Below are 22,022 nucleotides of genomic sequence, written 5' to 3' on the forward strand. Positions count from 1 at the left end.
GTTATGAAGTGGAAACTTGACATTCCTGTTTCCTAGCTGCTCCTCATTATTTTAACATATATAGTTTTATTGCGAGAACAATATTACCTGTTTCAGAGGTATGTTTGGGCAAGGACTGGAAGTTTCTTGCCTAACTAGTGGAGTTATTGTTTTGTCTGTATAAACAGTAAATCAGCTTTACTTATACATATGAAGAAAGAAATAACCTCTTCTCAGGTGGAGTCATCAAGCCAGATCATTAGCTTAAATATGTGGGCACAAGCTGTGAGCTGCAGAGGTTTCAGGCTATTTATTTACATGAAGACCGGGTTCAATCTGTCCATAATTCACTGCGAACAGAATGGTTGTCCTTATCTAGCAAAGGCTACCAAGGTGTAATATGATCAATTGTGTAGTTATACCCATTCTGAAAACAGCAAACTATTTTACATTTCTCTGAGCATTTTTAGCATAAAGCTCAGATTTACAATGATGAGCAAAGAATCATTAGCGTAAGGTATCCAAATCATTATGCACATCTTGAAATGCTGGTAGTCTAAGAGCCACAAAAATCTATTCAAATGTGAGAACATAAAAATACTGAACTGAGTTAATTTGCCTAGTTATAACTTGCTGTGTGTTCAGTCACTAGGGGATGGCATACTTGCACCAAGTTTATCCAAAGTGTTATGTCGGTTGCTAAATTTTGTACTTCTTCAAACAGCACAGATTCTTTGAACTGTCTGTCCTTTCTGCTTCCAAGTCAATATGTGGAGGGTCCCTGTTTTTCTCCTTTTTCTTCACTGGATCAGAACCATAATAAAATGGTTTTATTTGTTCAGAAATGGAAATGATAGCAGTCCATTTCTCCATTTTTAAATGAAAATATATTTCATAATGTAATCAGGAATGTTAATGGACTGCCTTTGTTATTCTAAATTCCAGATGATATTCAAAGAAGTATGCCCCAAAAATGTATTAGCAAATTACTGTGGTATTTTGGAAATGAAATTTTGAATCACACAAGACTGAGTAATTTCCTTCTATATTCCAGTCTAGGAAGAGCCAACTTGGAGTAGGGTTTTTTCTGTATTATTTGTCTTACACTAAAATGAAAATTGTTATGTAATGTACTAGATCTGGAATGTTTTTCTGACCAACATATGTTATTAAACATACATGGAAATATGCAGTGACACACATCAGCATGAACAAAGGAATAAAGTCTATCCACTCAAGCTGTCTGATGAAGATGAGATAGATTCTTCAGTACTTCTTCAGTTCTCTCTGGACCTTCTTCCTTTCCCCTTCTCTGCAACCTATTGAGTCCAAAGTAAGTGCTGGCACAAAACTGCTGAGGTTTGAGTAACTCATCCCTCTTGCTACCTGAAAACATACATTATCCTCCTTTAAGGAAGTGACCTAAGACACAGTCGAGTATTATGGCCAATGTTATCTTCTGACTCCCTACATACCAATTCTGACCTGGGACAGATCTCGTTTGTTAACAGTTTGGGTTTTTTTGACTGCATTTGGAGGGGAGAGCAATGAGTGAAGAGTATCTGGAAAACTGAGCTTAAATACTTGAGAAAGTTAAACTTTTCAAATGTTTGTTGGGTGCCTGTTAGTGGTAGCAGAGCAGTACATTTATTTTACTCTACCTCTGTCTTTATTAAAGAGAAATTGGGTGTAACGTTTCCCTTCTATATAGTGGCTTTTTATATTTCTCTTTATATGTCTGTGCATGTGTGCAAGTGCAGGCAGTCAGAAGCAGACTGCTACTGAAAAGTATTTTTCCTCTAGCGCTGTATAATTTCTGCAGCTGTTTTATGAGTGGAATTAAGCCTAAGAGCAGTTAGAATTCAACTGGCTGCTTCTATATTTAATAAATAATAACCCTGCCATGAAATTGTAATTGGCAATAAAAAGTCCTGCAAGTCATCTAACGGCTTTTCACCTCTGTTGTAAATCTGTATTTCCACTCTGCTGCTCATGGCCAAAAGACAGAGTGCATTCATTAGTTTGGATACAAATTCTTCCAGAGAAAGAAGAACTGGGATGCATACATCTTAAATTTTCTTCCCACACTTTCTTTTATTCTCCTATCTCCCCATGGGCACAGAGTTCTTCAAGTTTTTTGACCTACATTTTGGCTTGTGCTGGCCTTTTTTCAAGCTTTTAGTGTTGATAGATTAGATTAATTTCTCTACACCACCCTCTTCTCTCCCTAGCGTCTGTAGTACCATTTGATTTGAGACTAATGCTGGTGATACAGTATTAAAGCATGTTCTAATGTAGTTGTTGCTTTTTGCTGTGTTTTGAACTTTAATTTTAAACTTTTCCTAGCATTGTATTTTTTTCAAATCTCCTACCCAACAGAAATCCATAGCAAAAGTTCAGTTTTCTATGAAACAAAAAGCTTGCTTGCTGCGTGGGTTTGCCTACCCCTGCTTTGCAAAGGAGGCTCAGCAGAGTTTTAGCTCACTGCTGATTTATTTGATTCAGGTTTGGCACTCAAGTACTGTCGTGCTGCAAGGGTATGTCCTTCATTAAACAGAGGATTAGGCCCCTATTAAACAGAGGCTCTGTCAAAAATTATAGTTGAATGATCAGGTGAATACTCCAAGAGCTCTTTGCACCCAAAGGGTCGAGGATAACCTTGTAGAGAGCAGAGACCAGATGGATGAGGAATGACAACCAGAAGGGCATGGGTTTATGTCACACCTTCACTTTACAAAGCTCTTCCCTACAGGAAAGGAGGTCACTTGGTCAGGGTTAGAATGGGAATTTGCAGAGGAGCAAGGTATTTAACATCTTCTGTGAACTCCAAGTCTTAGCTGCTGGGTTATTCTTCGTCAGCTGCAGGGGAAGAGAGAGGTTTATCAGCTCCAGGTGCCCTCTGCATTCTAACAGGGGAGAAACTCCTAAATCAGTGCAGGCTTCAATGGATATAATGGAAACAATATCTTGTGTGCAACAACCAGAGGCAGCAGACAGGGTGGGTGAGGAGTGGCAAGAGAGAAGGATTTGCCTCCCAAAGCGGATATACAATGTGTATCTATATGCTGAAGTCTAAGATGGACTAAGAATTGGTTAGAACAGAATGAAGTGGGATGGGATAGGATAGGATAGGATAGGATAGGATAGGATAGGATAGGATAGGATAGGATAGGATAGGATAGGATAGGATAGGATAGGATAGGATAGGTTGGAAGAGACCTACAATGATCATCTAGTCCAACTGCCTGTTAAATTGAGTTTGGTTCAATTTAACATGAGCAAGGGAAGAAAAAATGCTTTTAAGCAACAATATGAATACTACATTGAAAATAACTCCTATTTATATATGTTAAAGACAATATGTGTCACTGATGGGTATTTAAAAAACTGTAAAAAGCTGCTTGTGAAAACCTTGAACTCGGTTTTCCTCCAATGGCCAAAACCAGACCAAAACAGAGCTCTGGCCACACTGAGGCTCTGGCTTGTAGCTCAGAAGACTACAAATGCATAACAAGTTGCTGATGCCAATTGTAAACATAATGGGAATTAATACCTTTATCTGCACATTCTCTCTGCCCCCCTCTCAATGTGCATTCTTGTTCCTTGTAATTAACTGGGAACTTAAGCTGAGGGAGGAGGACACACGTGTCCGGTATTTTGTTCTCTGTGATGGCCCCGTTAATGAGCATGTGGTATGCTGGGTGATGGGTTCAGACAGGCTGGCTGCACACCTGCTGCACATGCTGGGAGCCAGCCAGGACTCACTTCAAACTACCTTTACCATTTAGCAGTGCAGCTTTATGTCTGAGCTGCTTTCCCATTCCATCTGCAGTGGACGTGCCAGTGCTTTGAGAAGGGCAGATGGTGCCCTGCCAACAGGAAGAGCAAGATTTTGAAGCAAAAATCTTTCTGGTGATGGTGTGAGTTACAAAATTATTCCACCTATCTACCGGAATCTCTACTTGCCAGGACCTGATGGATACCGTACATGTTGGCTACCTACTCCGCTCCGCAAAAGCAGGAACACTCCAAGTGCCTGTGTTGACTGCCTTAATATTTTATAAGAATGCACATTTATCAGGTGTCTGTTTCAGTTCGTGGGGCTTGGATCTTTTTTTTTTTTTTTTGCTAAAGCTATTTGCAATTCCAGTCACTGAACAAGAAGCAATCCTGCTCTGCAACAGGCTGAATGAATGGAGAATCAGGCCCTTGCCAAATATATCATTTTCTTGATGGTTATATTGAGGGGAACAGAGGGAAGGGATTTGAAATTTCAGGATGTCTGACAGTTTCACTAACATAACTATTCAGATTTAATTGCATTCCTCTATGTGTTTTCTTCATCTCTGGGTTTCTTTTCAAAGATAATTCCTTAGGGATTGCTTATTCTTCTGCAGAAGTTTCTTAGCAAAAACAGATAAATGACTGCGTATCATTTTTGTATAGTGGACCAATCTTAATTAAGACTACAAACAGTAATGAGGATGTGAAAAAAATCATCTTTTTAAATTTGTTTAAGATATATGTGAAGAGAAACAATGTGTTCATATTTTATCATTACTGTTACAAAAATGATCTGTGACTTCTACAATTCTAGTACTTTACTAGAGGTAAAATTTAGATTTTTGCAAAAGATCTGATTCATAACTGAAATTAATAGGAAGCCTCCAATTGCTGGTGGTTCAGGGATCTGATTCAGAGCTGGATAGACACTGACAGGTCAGAGAGCATGTTGGACTGCAGAGAGCAGTCATCTCATTTTAAGAAGGATTTTATTATTTCAAAATTAACTTTGTTCAGATTCTGGATGAAAATAAAGGACAAATTTCTCCATGAAAGGGAAAGACTCTTCAGCTCCAGCTGCCAAACTCCAACTCCGGGACTCAGGAATCTGGGAAGCAGTGAACACAGAAGGCTGTTTGCCTTATGGCCCTAGGTGACCTGTGTGGCACAGCTGGGACAGAGTCATAACCTGGGATTCTCTGCTGTTGGTAGCTGAGATTCACACACTTGCAAAAAAAAAAACCCGAAAAGCAGCTTGGGAAAGGCTGAGATTAGCAGTTTCACCACGCTGCTGCCAGGCTCCCAGGTGTCTGGATGCTGAAATAAAATGCTTGGGAGTGAGGTTGAAACCAGCTTACTGTGTCCCTCTAAATCTAAAGTTACAACCATTTCATTCAGAAAGGTGGAGAACAGGAGTTAGAGGTTTCTGTCAAAAAAACCTAGAAACTGTATATTTAGTTCAAAAAAGATCATCGAAGTCTTTGAAGATTTAGAATCTTGATGTTGTCTCTACCTGGAGTGGCTAAAAACAGTGTAAAAATGTGATGTGCAAACGTAGGGGGAATAGTTACATCTTAGCTAAGGCACGTATGGAACTCCCTTGCTTCGCACATGGCACTGACTTCCAAGAAACCAGAAACATGGGCACCCCTTTCCAGCCACAGCCCAGCTGTGGGGACAGCCTTGGTTGATCTCGGCTCTGAGGGCAGCACTTCAGATTGTCTGGGTACCTCCTACCCATGGTGAACAGGTCTGCACTCCTCTTGAGGTACATTGCCAACAGAAAACAGCATGCATGCTAAACAGTTTGTAAGTGAAAGGAAAATGAGCTTATCTTGGACAACAGGAATCTGATACTAATGTGCTATTCCTGCTCCTATACAGTGGAGAAGGGATGCAGGAACGCAGCTCTCCAGTGGTCCTTCACTGCCAAAACTGGCAACTGCACTGCAAATGGTGTTCAGCTTCTGGAAAGAGGGCTCTGTATCACTCCCACCACATGCTGTGGTGTGCAAAATGACCCATCTCTGTCTATTGTGTTTCACAGCTGCTGTGCATGAAAGACCAGAGTCTCTGCGTGAGGAATTGCTGGCTTAAATAATCAAAATCACTATTTTGTACCTAGTCTTTAAAAACTTTGACTCATTTCTTCTTTATTTTCCTAGAAGCACCTACCTTCAACTATCTCATTGTACCAATATCCTGATTTCACGTTCTGCATTTATACAAGGTTTCCTTTTCTTGTCAGTCAGGAAAATCATGCCACTGTGGGGAGATAGAAGACATATGTTGCAGTTCTCCCTCCCACCTTGAGTCTGCATATGGAAAATATCAGTTTTGTTACCCACTGCAACTGCAGAGTATTCTCTTGCACTTTCACTGGAACCATTTATGCTCTTAGGCTTCTTGGTCCTTTGGTTTAAGGCTTTATTTAAGAAATCTAAATTTGTGTACCTCTTGAGACCAAGATAAAGGGAATGACCAATGAAGTGGCCCCTAAAATGAGTCTTTCTCTATTCTTCTTCCAAATAGTCCATTTTTTTTGCTTAAAGATTGTTTTCAAATTCACTCAATCTTTGCTACTTATGAAGCATGCTTATGCCGTGGTGCAATGTTAAAGTGTGAGTTTAAAATAAAAAGCTGTTCAAAAAGGTTAAGAAAGCCGCATCAAAGTTTATTATACATTAGAAAAAAATTCTCTTAGAATAATAATTTGAAAGAATTTGTGTTAAAGTGGAGGGAAGACTCAGTCTCTGTAAAACTATCTTAATCTCTTCAGCAACTGAAATTTCTTGGAGACTTTTCAACATCCTGTTAGAGGAAAACAAAGGAGTCAATTGTAGGAATCAGCTATTCCATCTCCACAAAGGAATTCTTAGGATTCTATATTGACAATAGGCTTTAGAGATTCAATCATTAAAGCCTTTTATTTCCCCATTCATTTCAGAGGTATTCAAACAATTGATCTCAAGGTGGTGAGTAGAGTGTGGGGAGAGGGAACCATTTCTCCCGAATTTCGGAGAGCTAGCATAACTTTGTAGAAATTTAAAATCAAGATGCTTTATCCTAGAAAACTAGTTTAATTCTGCAGGTGGTACCATAGCCCGTGGCTTCTGATTCGGTGACTATATGGAAAGAAAACAGCATTTCAGCAAAATCAGCCATCAACAAACCAGGGCAGTGACAGTAGCTGAGAAATACTCAAAGACAGAAAAGTTAATAGAAATGGAAGACTTAAATTATCCCTGTATAGGCTGAAAAGTGCTGGAGTGCACAGTATAGCCTTTTATAGCCCCATAAGCACTACTTAGAGCAAGTACACTGGCTGGCAAAGCCACCAGAGGAGTCACTCTTGGTTAGTCCTGAGAGCTGTGCACGGTCTGGCATGCGATGTAACTACTGAAAAGCCTCTTAGTGCCTGTAATATGTTCAAGCATAACAGCTCTGTAGGAATGAGACTGCCAAAAAATCCTCAGACTTGGGGTAATAAATTTTAACTCTAAGAAGGAGAATTCTGTAAATACAGGAAAGCAAAGCAAGAAGAAGGAAGAACAAAAAAACTGGTAGGATGCTTTCAAGAGTCTTGTATACCTAAATACTTCATAGCAGAGGTTCAGAGTCAATCTCTGTGATCAGTCAGAAAAAACTTCAAAAAGCACTCCTCCTCTCTTTTAGATAATATATTGATGAGAATTTTCTCAATGGTTTTCAGCAAAGCGTAGTGGTTCTGGGACTTTTCTTTTTATCACATTCCAACTTATGCATTATTCACTGCTGTTAATTATTGATCGCTGGTGCGTATGGGCACTGACCCCTTGTCATCATGACTGGTACTGATTATCTGTATAGGCATGGACTGATTCCCTCCTCTGAATGACTCCAGCATCTCCTGGAGAGGCCCGAGTATTGCTTGGACACTTAGAGGTTTCTCTGGTCCCTCAAACAGCCTGGTCCAAAGTCCCAGATCCAGACAAATCCCAACTTGGGAGGGTTCAGAGTCAAAACCTAGACCTGAATGTCACTGTTTGTGTCCCCATGTCCTGCTATTACTGGCCCTGGGAGCTGGACGGTCCTGCTGCCACCTCTCTCTTGCTGCTTATGTCGTTGACCACGGGCACAGATGTTGTGGGCATGTCGTGGAGACCCCTGCTCCAGCAGCTGGGGAGATGGTGTACTGTGGTGACCCAAGCAAGGAGTTTAATGCCTCCTGAGCTCCTCCATGGCCACCCATGCTTGTATATTCATAAACACAGGACTGGGTTCTGCTGTGGACAGTTAATGGGAAATTGAGTCGGGACATGGCTGTGAAATGCATCGCATTCTGCTTAGGATTGTGTTGGTATCGAGGAAGAGCATCTCCACAAGGCTGAAGTTCTGGATTTACGTGTGATTTTGCACTCCGGTCAGGGAAGTGCACACACTCTCATCTGCCATCTCAATGTAAACCCAGGGTAATGCCACAAGAGATGGGGAAAAACATCCAAAACCATCCAAGTCAGCAAAGGGTAGGTGAGACTGGTACTCGGAGAACCAGTGAGTAGAAAGATAATTTATTACCTTGTTCTGAAGAGACTTTGAGCCTCTAAGTGACACTAGCTGTCTCTAGAAGCCCTACGTTTCTAGACAGGGTCTCCGTATGGTGAAGAAAGCACTGCTTGTATTGGCTGTGTAGCACATTTGAGGTCTTTACAAAGGTAATTGGAATGACCTATTTATGATTTTTTTTTTTCTTGGCAAAGACAACTTCAGAAGCCAGATAGACACTGATAGGGAAACAGTGATAGCTGAAGCCTGAAAACTTAATAGGTTTTTGCTAATACAAGACAGCATGTTGATGCTTGTATATTGATTCTACAAGTTATCAAAACCAAAGCAGGCTGAGCTAGGGCGAGTAAGCAAAGCCACTGACTGGGATAGCCAGGCTCCTGAACTTAACGCAAGGAGGAGATCCACACTTTTACAGATGCTCCTGACTCCAGAGATGACAACTTGAGGTGCAAGGCAATCCAGAGTCCACAAGGCACATGGCTAGGTCCACGTGTGCTGACTTCCTTGCTGACTGCTGCTGGAAAGAACATGTGGATGTCTGTCGTCAGAGTTGTGCCGAAGGAAAGCTCAAAGGGATGATGACAGCTTGGCTTTTTTTTCTTCACTATCACTCAGCTGCACTGAAGCCCGATGCCTCTGGTAGCCAGTGGTGGAGCAGTGAGAAGCTGGTTTTGTTGCTGCGCTTTTACAGGAGAAGCCTGGCTGCATTAACTCTTACAAAAACAAGCACCTAGACAACTCGAACAAAACCCAGTGATGGAGGTCGGCTCCACAGCAGCCAGCAGCAGCTCCCAGGGAGGCACCGGCTGGCTGGATCTTACTCTTGTCACCTGCACTGAAACCGTGACTTTCACTGAAGTGGTGACAGAAGAGGAGTGGGGATCCTTTTACTATTCTTTTAAGGTATTCTTTTAAAGCGTGCATTACTTTTCTCAAGTGCTTGCAGCTTTGGTGCATTTTCAGCACCTCTATAGGGAGGTAACTAGGGTTATTGAACTTTTCTTCCCAGACAGCCGTGGGGTTTTTTTCCCCCTGCAAAGACAGTGGATAGTATGTGTGAGGTATTTACTGGAAAACGATATAGTTGTAGGAATTAGAATTCAGACTTTCAGGTCTTAGCCAATTATACCCCCTTCCAAGAGAAGATGTTACTGTTTTTCTGTAGAGGTACTGTAATCATACATGAATCTTTAATCAATGTATTAGTTTAACACATCTTTCATGTAATTTCTTATAGCCATCATCTTGACATGAGGGATTTCTTTTCAGTTTTCCAGTGCAACAAACATTGTACACGAGTGGGTTTTTTGTTGGTTTTGGTTTTATTGTTTGGGGTTTTTTTTTGAATCATGGGGGCAGATTCTAATGAGTTGGTGTGTTTGTTTGCTTTTAACTTGAGTGGGGGATGCAGTGTTTCTTGAAGGCTGCTGTTAAGCATGCACCAGATGAATCATTCAGTAATGAATGCTGTTGAATGACATGTGAAGTGTAGTCATTCATTGCCCCAAACAAACAGCGCACTTGAAATATGTGATTGTAGGAAAAAGATGAAAGAGGTGCTGAAATTCATCCTTCCTTCAGACTTCTGTGCCTGTTGTTGTTTAATTTCGTACTACATGCCATGTGTCACTTTACTGTTGTGGCACATGGTACAAGTTAAGTTCAAGTTATTAAAAAGTCTGACAAGGAGTACCCTGTCATTCCTTCTGGAGCTCAGAACTAAAGAGATCACTTTCAGATGGAAAAAAATATGGGCAATTGCATCATTTGACAATGTTTTGGGTAAAAAGGATAACTTCAGGAGTAATTTTGATTTCTGTGAGATTGTTAATGCCCTGGTCCAATGCCAGTGGAATCAGTAGAATCATAATAGGTTTCCACCCATTTTAAGGAAAATGTGGATCTGTAGTTCTACTGCTAACTAATGAGGGTCTGTTTTAACTTGTTGCTAATACTTTTTCTTTCTTGAAAAGACAGTAGTTTCTTATGTGGGATTTCAAGGATGAAAAACTTTTTTTTTTCTTTTTTTTTATTCTCTCCACATCAGATTCCAAAAAATGGTCTTGAAAAAAAGGAGAAGCAACAAGCAAAGTATTTTTAACAACTTTCTCTTTATCTCCTTCCTTCTCTCCACACTCATGGCTGTAAATCTGAACAATGTCATGGAAGCAGTATTTTATAATGGTGAAACTGACAATTAATTCTGTGATTAGAAAGTCCTCAGGCAGAAAAATGCTCCTTAATAGGGGAGATTTAGTAAATTACAACAATTAGGAAACCATGGATAGTCATGCATGCTTTTCCATTGCTAAAGGAAATTTGGTTCTGTTAGCTGAGAGCTTCTTGTCAGACTTGTGCTCCTCAGTTTTATGTGTAGCTCTGGCATGAACTGTGCAAGGAGGTTCACTGATTTCACTGAAATTACTAGCTGTTGATAGGTATGGAAATATTTTTACTCTGGAGATATGTGACAGCTGCTGCTGCTTCAGGAAAAGAGGGAGAAAGCACCTGCTCTGATGACTACAGTGAGGGAAGATGGGGTCCCTGTCAGCTATTCAGCTCTCTATAAAAGCTCATATGTGGAAGATGGTGCAGATACCTGCTGACTTGGTTGGCTCTCCTCTACCAGTGTTGCCCACATTATGACTATGTCCTTCCTCCCTCCAGCAAGCTGAGCAGGGTCTTCTTCCTTTTCACAAGTGTCCGGTTGAGCAGTTAAAGTAATGAAGTTTCAGTCTGGAATGGGCTGAATGGATTGAAAACCAGATCTCAGTGGTCAAATTGTAGCTACAAAATGGGGTTAGGGCCTTTTATTGGGATTTTCAAACACTTTGAAGCCCACAGCTGACAGTAAAGGCAGGCTGGGTGAATAGATAACATACAGGTTGACTGCAGAGCCTATGTACCAGGTTGCAGAATTCCAAGACAGGACACACAGGTTATTTCTGCTTGGGAAATCCAGACACAACCCATCTTACCAAAGTGGTCATAGCAAAACCTCTCCTAAGCCAATAAATGGAGACAAGGGAGTGACACTCACGCAGTACGTGGAACAGTTCCTGTGTTAAGGGTTTTCAATGATTTTACCCAATGACAGCTGTGCAGTGTATCTCACTACTTCAACTACAGCAGCATGCACTGGTTTCTTCTTTTCCTATCATGCTTCAGAAGGACAGCCTGTACCCACTTAAGGTAGTGTCTGTGTTATACTGTTTGTGGCAATGTGACAAAAGTAAAACAATGTGCCTTAGAGAATTTCAATGCCAATAATTCCTGTTATGGGATGAGCTGTGAGTGCTTCCAGGCTCCCTTCTTCAGAAGCATTTGAGTGTCTTTCTATTCCTCTTCACAGCTCAACAATTAAATCCTGCAGTGCTTCAGATTAGAGAACATTTTACCAGTTCAATTAGATTTCTTCTCTTTTTCTTTTGGCTGGGAAATGGAGCGTTTCATCCACTTGGAGGAATGCACATTTCCCTTTGGGTAGTCATTACCATAGCTCCTTGACCAGCCACTAGCCAAGGCTTTGCCAGTGAAGAGTGCTTTGGGGCCATAGCTATGTGTGCTAACTACACTGGCTCTTGGGGCACAGAGTCACAACCTTTCGGGCAGGATTGGGTACCTCCATGCACCATGCTGTGTGAAAGATGAGCTGGTGCTTCCCACGGCAAAGGCAGTGGCTCTCCCCATGTACATTCAGGTCATATTATTGCAAATGGTCCCTGAAAGCCCAAAACATATTTCTTCCTGGGTGTCTTCACATGCGGCATTCAGGTAGCTTATTGTCTTAAACCACAAGCATCAGAAGTCCTGTTTGCTATGTCAGCACCAAATTCAGAACAGATGTGCAAATTGATATTAATTACAGCTCCAATCTCCCAGGCCAAAGGAGCGTTCATTGCATCCCTTTACGATCTCTCCCATATGTATTTAATTTGTGTGTAAAAGGACTCTAAGTGTCAACTGCCCTATGCCAAACACAGTAATCTCAACACCTGTAGTCTTCTCCTAGTTTAGGACCCTCTAAGTCTGTGAATCTGACAAGATACAAACCAGACACCTGCCTGGAGACAAGTTGAAATCTCAGAGTAGATTTACCTAGTTGCCCACAGGGCTGGGAAGCTTCATCAGAGCTGGAAGAAGCACTTCGCCTTGCAACGCTCCCAACAGCCCCAAAGCATCCCAAGGGTAGCACTGTGTGCTCATCCTCAGAGAGGAGTAGGACTCGTGTCTTTTATAAGAAGTCTCCTGAGAAATGAAATGGCCTACTTTTATGCAACAAAGTAAAGGTTGTGGTGCTCAAAATGAGAAAAGTCACATCTGCTGTTTGTTTCTCAGTGCGACTGTATTCCCTCCCAGGAGCACTGGATGACTTCTATGATCATTTCCCTATGTTGTTTTCTTATGTGTAGAGTTTAGCCCTCACCTGTGTAGCAGCACCCAAAGGTTTTGTTGTATACATCCAAAGTTTTTTGGGAACCTCAATCTCTGCCCTGGCAAGTGGGAACTGCAACCACTTGTCCACATGTCCCGCTCCCTCTGGCTCCATGAGCTCTGGTCACTGTGATGCAGCATCACTACAGCAGTGACAATGAAATGCTAAAGCTCTCAGAAGAAACAACATTCACATTGACTCCATCACAAATGATTTTACGTGTGTAGTCTAAATCCCCGGTTTGTTTCAGGAAGGAGTGTTTGACTCTCTGACTGTACTCCCCCAACACTGTAGCATTCCCAGTACCTATATGTTTTAGCCCATGTAGGCCAGATATTAAACAGGTTTGCACAGCCATGCCAAAGTAAGCACAAATCTAAGAACTGTTTATGAAGGTCAGGACTTAAAATTTCCAGCAAAAAGCTGAGGAACCCAAAATGTTGAAAGGTTTGCACTGACTTGTTTTGTAGGACTATCAGGTAACAAGGATTTAGCTGCAGGTACTCTCAGAGGATGTTTAAGCCAGAACTTGCTGTTCTTATAATTTTGTCCAAATGTAGGAGTCTCTGTATCTCCTAGAAAGCATTTGCCTATGCTATTGTTCATTCTGATTTTCAAGCAAAACTCACAGAACATCTCATCATTGAATACATAACAGGAAAATAATAATGGATGATGTCAAATTTCTGGAGTAATCTCTGAAAATTCAATCATACAATTTAGAAAAATAAGCATATCAAATAATTAATAAGTAACTTTGCAGCCTTACAGTGAGGGGAAGAGGAGGAGAATTAAGTCTACACAAACAAGGTGTCGGGAACTCCTGTAGGCAGTCTGTGCAATATGCCATAATGACTGTTGCTATTCCTGAAATGCTGCGCTGAGAGTACAATAGGTGATCTCCTTGTGAAAAAAAAATGCAGTGCTGTTGGCTAAGCTGGCTTCATCCAGTAGCTGAAATGCAACACAGAAGTGATTTGGCTGTATAACAGCCTGACTGGGGGTAGCTCTGAGCCAACTGATTTGTGGCTTTACACTAGCATCCCTCATACTCCATGGTCCACATAGCCTCAAGGTTTGTGTCTGCCTCTCAGCTATAGATAATGCCTAGAATGTATTATTTTTTCCAGTTTTTTGAGACATTTTAATTGTTCAGATTAGGCATTCTTAATAATTTTACCCCTTTTATGATTAAGAAAAACCAGCATTTCACAGCTGTTAATATAGCTATCAAAATCATATGATTGCAGCTGGAACATTGAGTAAACCAACGGTATCTCCTTATGCTGAAAATGTTCTACGAAACAAAGACAGATACACCATGAAAAATGTATTTTTCCTGATGATAGTAAAATCAGAGATATCTGTGTATTTCTGTTGAAGTTTGTTAGGCTGCAATGGGTGTAAAAATCCTGCAATAATTCAACAGTACTGTCCCCATTTATTATCCATCTTATACCAAAACACAGCAGAATGGCAAATGTAAATTATCTGCTATCGAAACAGAATTATTATCCTTTGTTGCTGACTGAAAATCTTCCCGTCTACCCCAGTCACACCTATGGAGGATCTGGGGGCAGGGCGGGGACGTGATTTGTCTGGCTGTTGTTTAAGCTTGGAAAGATCACAGCAATTCGCATGCATTATATTTTGCACACTGAAAGAACCTTGCCTTGCCCTGAATGGTGATGTCAGAGCTAAGAAATACGCTGTTTAAAAAAACGGGAATTCACAAAAAAAAATGGTAGATACTTTTGAAACGTGGTAAAACAGTGAGTGAAAGTAATCTTGGTAACGTAATTACCCCTTTCCACGAGAAAGTGTCCTGATTTAGTGAATCAGCTTATCTGTTTCTCTAAGTCTAAAAGGGAGAAAATGTTATAGACTTTTCCTCTATATAACACATTAGCACTCACAGACTATGAATGCAAAAACTTATAGACACAAGCTCATGCAAAACTGCTTCTCAAATTTGACAAAACAGAAAACATCAGCTCAAATCCCTTCCAGCTGTGCTCTTCCTCCAACCATAAGGACCCATGGGGATATGACTGTTGCCAGCACCTCTGATGTGTTGTGACAGCCTCACGTGGCAATGCATCCCGGGATCACCAGAATGACCTGTAGCCATGCTGAAAGGATAACAATGCCAGTCTGTGAGAAATCATCTAAGTAAAGCAGCCAATATGCCAAAGGAGATAAGATTCAGGCATGACCATTTCCATTGGAATGGGAAAGCAGCAGCAGCAGTCCCAGAGGCAAACCTGGGGCTGAACTAACATTTATGTAGTTTGAACCAGACTCCATTCCAGGTCACGCTACAAAAAAAAAAAACCAAAAAAACAGGCTTGTTGCCTGTCAAAATGAATCTGTCCTTCAGATTCAGTCATAGTGGAAGCACTTTCAAAGACAAAATATGAGTTTAGCTTTGAACTTTCTCTTTTCTCAGTCTTTATCTTCCCAGAGCTTTTCAGAGTCAATCAAATTGCTTTTCAGAAATTTTCAGGTACATTGTTATGTGAACAATGTGTGGAAACATCTTAGTTTTGCCTTGCTGGTTGGAGAACATCCTTTCAAAGCACATTTGTATGGCATGAATGGTCAGTACAATTTCTGCTGCTTTTGATGACTAGGTCATAATATTTCAGTGATCTTCCCAGTTATTAGCGTGTTTCTTTCTCACTGGGGCAAGGTCTATCAGCAAACAAATCAAGAGTGATCCAGCCATTTCTGGTATTTTCCCCAAATTTTCCTTCCTTTTTATTTTTCTGAGATTTCTTGAGCATTAAGAGGTGGTTTGAATTAATCTTTTGAACTTTGACATTCAGGTGCCTAGCATTTACTGTTTACTTCTTGCCTAAGTGTTCTCATCACTTTCCTTCTTTCAGTAAAATATTGAGTGCCCCTTACTTTGTTCTGTCTGGGACAGTCAGAACTGCTAGTTAAAACTAAAGTATGTGTACCACATCTGCAACATACCTACACACCAACAGAGATTTCTGTTGCTTTTTTTCATAACCTGCCTTACATTGAATATTTCAGCACAGGAAGAAATATGCATGTTTCCAGTTGGCATTTTAACCAAGCTTTTTCATTTTTGTGTAGTAAAGAACCTCTATATAGTAGCTGGTAAAACCAACAATAGTCATGAACCCTTCAGTGGTATCACACTTTGCTTCTGCCAGTTTATGTTTTAAGCTGGCAGATATTCTTCATCTGAGACCACTGTGTAACCATAAGACAAATGCCACCTTATGCTTTTTAAGTTCTTTTCCCCCAAATTAATGTGTTTGTGTCATTCCCATGCTAACAGACTTTACACCCATACTCTTGACTTGTAGGGTAAGTTTTAATTTATGTAAAGTTTCCCACAAATAACAGTTGTTCGTGTTTCTATAAAGTAATAAATGATATACAACTTGTGCAAAGTGCTTTTCTGATTATATTTGTAAGGGCATCTTCTGTTTTAAGTACATTCCTTAAGAAAATAGGTCTTAAGAAAATGTTTATGTGTGCATAATAATTTGGGTAGGGAAGGACTTCTAGAGGTCACCTGTACCAGCCATTCAAAAGCAAATTCAAACTATGCCGGATAGCTCGGGGCTGTGTCCACTCAAGTTTATATCTCCCAGGGTGGAGATCCCATGGCCTCTCTGGGCTCCCATCCCAGCTTTTGACCACCCTCATGATGAACATTTTTTTCCTGATATCTAATGAAAATGTCCTGTGTTACCACTCCTGCTTGTGGCCTCTCGTCCTGTCATTGCCCACTTCTAAGTGACTCCATCTTCATTGCGGACTTCTAAGACCCTATCTTCTCTGCACCCTCCTGTAAGATAATTGTAGGCAGTAGTTAGACCCCACAAGGCTCCTCTTGGGTTTCTGCTGTGAAGGAATCTGGCATTATGAGACAGAGGAGGTTTTAATTCTTTTTGCATAGCTTGTTTATTTTAAAAATTTTTATGCATTCTATCAGGGGTTGTACCAGTACCTCTAAGACTCCTTAACTGAACTGTACCAATGAGTGTCTGTCTTTGATTTCTTTCAGTGTTGCAGTCCGAAGTGCAATTTGCCTTAGAGGTGAACTGACTGTAAATCTCTGGGATCAGTCAAGCTGCATGGCACCTCTCTACTTCAGGAAAATTTATCTTCCTGGTTTGGGTTTTTTTTTGTAGATTTCTTTTTTTTTCGTTTGTTTGGTTGGTTTGGTTTGGTTTGGTTTGGATTTTTTTCCCATCCTAAATGGGAACTACTAAAATTGCAAATCAGTCCTGAACATTTTCAGTATTGAAAGTTCAACATTTTAGATCTTTTACAACAGGATCAGAAAATACAAATCTGGTCTACTCCATTTTCTTGCATGGCCTGCAATTAAAATTATTAATTCAGAGGGTGAAAAAATACTTTTCTCTTTTTCTTCGCTACTTTAAAAAAGTGCAACATAATGTACTAGTGACAAACCTGACCACGAGCATGACAGTACCCCAATTTAGCAAAGAGATTTATCTTCTCTTACCTGTTAAGAAGAACATTCTTATAAAATTGTTTGGCTTGCTCTGTGATCACATTTCTCTTACAGTTTCAGCTGCTACAATAGAGACATGATTTTTAAACCAAAGACAAGCAGTAAGATCATTTGAATATTCCTAGAATTTAATCAACCAGAAAAAAGAAGCTGTTCAGACTTAAGCCACTACCTGTGATATGAAGTAACAGTGTGTCTTCTTCACCCAGGTGACCAAGGCTAAGGAGCAGCAAGGCACCAGGTCAACAAGGACAGGAATTCACTATAGGCCTCCTAAGAGGCCAGCCAGTCGCGTCAGGAACAGAGTACCTCTCCCTCTTTTTTCTGTTTATTTGTTCATTTCTTATATGGCAACCTATTTTTTCCAGGTTGTTTCCTACCTAGTCTCAGCAGCTAGGACAAAACTGTTTCACATTGGTTTCCCATTCAAGTACAAATGCTCTTTGTCCTTTCGAAGTTGAACTTCTCCTTCCGTTAGGGAGCTGCTCTGATATGAGGCAAAGCTTCTGCACCTCCAGACGTGAGCAACAGCTCCTCCATTGGGATGGGCCATCAGATATATCCCTGTTCCACAGTCAAAGCTGGTGTCCGCCAACAGAGGGGATACAAATCCTAAGAAATGAGAGAACAAGTAGGTTGGTTGGGGAGAAGTGGAAGGAGGGATGGTATTATGGCACCATAATGTCTCCCAGTGGTTCTGAAAGAATTTAACCATGGCCTTGATTAAAGCTGCTTGCAGGGAAGATCTTTGTCTCAAATATAAAGCAGAATACATCTCTTGCTAGACATTGTAGCCTATGGATTCAGAAATTTTGTCAGAGAGGCAAAATAACAAGCCTCTTCCACAAGCAAAGGCAAATGCACAGAATCTTCAGACAGGTTTTCTGGCTTACATTTCACCCATGAAGAGGCTTGCTCCATTGACTGAAGCTGGTTTTAATCTTAAAGCAAATTAACAAAATGTTAAATGCTCTCCAGATGTCAAGCACTTCCATGCTCTGAACACAGCAATCTTGTGGAATAACAGCGCCTGCAACAGTTGTAGTCAAGCCAAGGAACTCCTCCTGGCTTTGATTTGTTCTGTGACCTTAATTAAGTCACCAGCATCTTTAGTTTCATTAATCTAAAAGAATTGGTGTATGACACGAGCCTCTCACACAACATTCTAATGCAATGGAGTTAGCAATGGGAATTGCAAAAGCAGCCCTTGCCCGAGCTTCTGCACAGGGCTTTGGGAGATCTTATTATATTTCTTTTTACCCAGAATGCCTCTGATGCCTGCACAACATGTTATTAAACAATGTTTTTTGTATATGACTTTGCTGAAAGTTGTTACAAAAAGAAAATTTTCGTTTGATAAACAAACAAGACATGAAATGAAACACTTTTATGTCTAAGTAACCTTAAAGCGATGAATAAAACGAAATTATAGAAAATGTAACTGGAATGAAGTCCAAGGATCAATCAGGTATCTCTCTAACCTAATAGCTACTTCTAAGACCTTTTCACTGGTCTGCTTCACTGGATGGATGCTTCACTGATTCAATCACTCTATATACATATGGAATATTTTTAAGTTAATTTTTAGAAATGATCAGCCTGAGTTCTGTGCTGCAGTTTTGGTTCACCGGTTTTTGTCAAGTCTGCAGTGGATCTGAAGAAGAGATTATTCCTTTCCTTTTTTATGTCAGGCTCTTTGTGTCTTCAAAACATTCATGTTTTCCTCCGTTCTGCTTTTTGCTAGGTTAAGCCACTTAATTCATTTAGTCTTTTCACCTGGCTATATCCTCCAGACTGCTGTCGACTCATTGCTCTGCATCTCTCCTAAAGCACAACACCTGGGAGTGGGCATAGGATAGGAGCTGGGTACAGTGGAAGTATTATAGGCACACAAGACTAGTGTCAATCCCACGACAGTGGTTGTCACACTCGTTGTAGGGTGATGTTATTAAATCATGCTCTACTTCTGTGGCACTTTATGTGCTGTGGGCAGGGGGTATGTTTTGTAGGCTCACCCAACCTGATGCGACTACACCCAGTGAACTGTGGAGTCCTGCACTTCTCCTTTGTTGAATAGTATCTTGTTTTTTTTCCAGTGTATGTTACTAATTCATCAGGATCATTTTTAAATCTAATTTGAGTCCCCATTAAGGTCTTTACCATGGTGGGCATCCCATAACCGTAAGAATGGAACCACGGAATTTTTCATTCTGCAAGCTAACACAAACTGAGAGAGGCTGCAGTGATTTAAGTTGCCTATTATTGTAGTTCCTTAATCTCCAAGAATGAGATCTTTTTCTCTTCTCTCTGAATGGCAGCTACCACAAATAGATTAATAGAAACTTTGTTTTATTTCCTGTGTCTATAGCCTTTCAAACTTACCTCTCCTGTATTCAGCTTTTGCACTTTTTAGGTTGTCTTTGTAGTCTGATTTAATTGTATTTTTCCATGGAGTCTTACCCTAAAATTGCTTAACTGTTAAGCTCTGCTTTTTAACTTGGCAGGAGGGGATTTAAACTGACTATATATTCCCTATGGTGAGGAAACACCCCTCTAACACAGTCTCTATTGCTCCATACCTGTTTCTACCACGGGAATCATTTGAAGGTTGCTTATGGAGTGTCAGATCTTTGTACTGTTTGTACCCATATCAGTATAAGACTACACAGAATGTCTTTCAAGAAAATGCTTTCCTGACTTTGTACCAGAGAAGATGGGAACAAGTCTTGCCCCTCAGCTTTCTCCATGGGTAAAAGGTCTTCTCTGAAATGTAAAAGACAAATTACACCCAGTGAATAACCCACTGATTTCAAGGACAAAAGTGATGTGAAATAGTACCTTTTAAAATTTAAATTGACTTTCAAACAGACACTTCTTTCCAATCCCTATACAAAGAAAAGCATCCCCATAAAAGTAGTTCCACCACATCTCTGCCACACATTTTGAAGGAAGTTTGTTTCCCAGAAATTCAAGGGATTTGCAGACACTGAAAAAAGGGAGAGGGTTTTGGTGTTTTTTTAGTTAAAAGCTAAGCATCTAGCCCACAAAACTTGTCTAATCTAGGTCACTCTATAATCAGTGTGGCCATCCCAAGGTAGAAGAATGAATGAATCATCTCTGAGATACTTCTATTATCTAGACTGTACTATGACAATTTAGAGTAGACGCAGATGGTAGATTACACTGGCAAAAGTTAGTATGCTGGGAAAACTGAAACCATCTAAACACAACCTTCATTGTATGCTTAAGCTAATCTCTGGGTTCAGTTACTGAGTACAGTCTCAAATTGCTCATACACCAGGTCTTGCTTTTCCTGCATGCCCACATAACCAACAAGCTAACGAGGCTACCTACCTAGAATAAAGCTGAAGCTGGTTCCCACAAGTAGACCCTGAGTACAGGAGGGAACATAGCTGCTGACCATGAGGTGTCTAAATGCTGAGGAGGCACTAAAGCTCATAGCAGAGCAAGAGGCTCATTGCCCTTGCTCCTTTCCTGTCATTTCACCTTCCATCCCAGTTGTCACAGCTTAGCTCTTTTCTCTTTGTAGGCAGCAGGAGCTCTGGTTCCTGCTCACCCGTGACAAAGTCATATTTTAGTAGTTGTCAAATGCTTTTAATGAGTGGTCTCCACTTCTTCTGCTCCATCATTAGCTCAGTCAGGTGGGCATGGGTCTCACTGATGGCCTCAGTCCCTTTACCTGCTCAGGACAGTGGTTTGGGGTCAGTTCTGTAGGGCCAGCTGCTGGGATCCCTCTTCAACTACAGCCCTTACCTCTCTCCTCCATTTTCCACTCGCTCCTACATAATGGATTTGATGTCAGGAACCAGAAGTCCCGAACAACTGCATTGACATAACCCAAAACTCATCCCAGTTGCTAGGATGTGAATCCAGGCAATCAATGCATCTGAAACAATGAAAAGCCACAAGAAGGTAGAGAAGGGGGCTGAAGGCTTTTCTGTATTTCATTCATATGGACTGTCTCCTCCTGAAACATCAAAGTCAAGGGTCTTCTCAGGAGCAGGAGGCTCTGGGAGAGGCATCCTTTATGGAAACTGGGTTTACTTTTGTAGCTACCATTTCTGCTGAGACATGTGTGCATTTTTTCTGTCTTTGACTCTAATAATAATATGTACCTTATTGCTGCTGGATACATCTGAACTTGTTCTCTTCAGATCTCCTCTGCTCTATGATCTTCAAACCTAACTGTTACTGTGAAAAAATCCCATCTCTTCTGCTTGCCTTTGCAAAAGAGCAGCAGAACCCTCTTCCTTTGTGCCCCTAGGTACAGATTCACACAGGACAGGTTTTTTTATAAGTGAGAATTTTGTGGAAATGCAGAATATTTTCTTCAAGCTGACCCCATGTTCACCAGATTCAGTGCTTCTCCATTTCAGAGCTGGCTGGCTGCTATGGAGAAAACATAAACTTCACACTCTCACATGGACAGGGGAAATCTACAGAGAGGCCACTGGAAAAAAAACCCTATCCTGCATCTAGTGAGGACCAAATGGGTTGTGATAGGCCAAAAGGATAGAGAAGATTGGGTGTGCTCTCAAAAAATAAGTGAATGTGGATACGTATGCTCTTGGTCTTGCAGCCAGAGGATCCTGATTCTTGGAGAGCATAACTAACTTTTTTTCTTCTTTTGTTTATGCACACTACCACTAGGGGACGTTTTGTCATCATGTATTGCTTGATCCACAATTTTCCTTACAGTGGGTCATGCTTTTTTTAAAATCTTGGTGCACA

At 40.7% G+C, this 22,022-nt stretch overlaps 1 protein-coding gene across 1 annotated transcript in view; it reads left to right on the forward strand.

Annotated features, from left to right (window-relative positions):
• Positions 1 to 8,734: 8,734 nt before the first annotated feature.
• Positions 8,735 to 22,022, forward strand: part of NPSR1 (neuropeptide S receptor 1) — a 60,716-nt gene continuing 47,428 nt past the window's right edge. Inside the window, exon 1 of the mRNA XM_009567851.2 lies at positions 8,735 to 9,213. Coding sequence (XP_009566146.2) covers positions 9,067 to 9,213 — 147 coding nt within the window. The 5' untranslated portion in view covers positions 8,735 to 9,066. The remainder of the gene's footprint in view (positions 9,214 to 22,022) is intronic.

This window comes from Cuculus canorus, chromosome 2 (assembly GCF_017976375.1).
Source record: "Cuculus canorus isolate bCucCan1 chromosome 2, bCucCan1.pri, whole genome shotgun sequence".
Taxonomy (NCBI): Eukaryota; Metazoa; Chordata; class Aves; order Cuculiformes; family Cuculidae; genus Cuculus; species Cuculus canorus.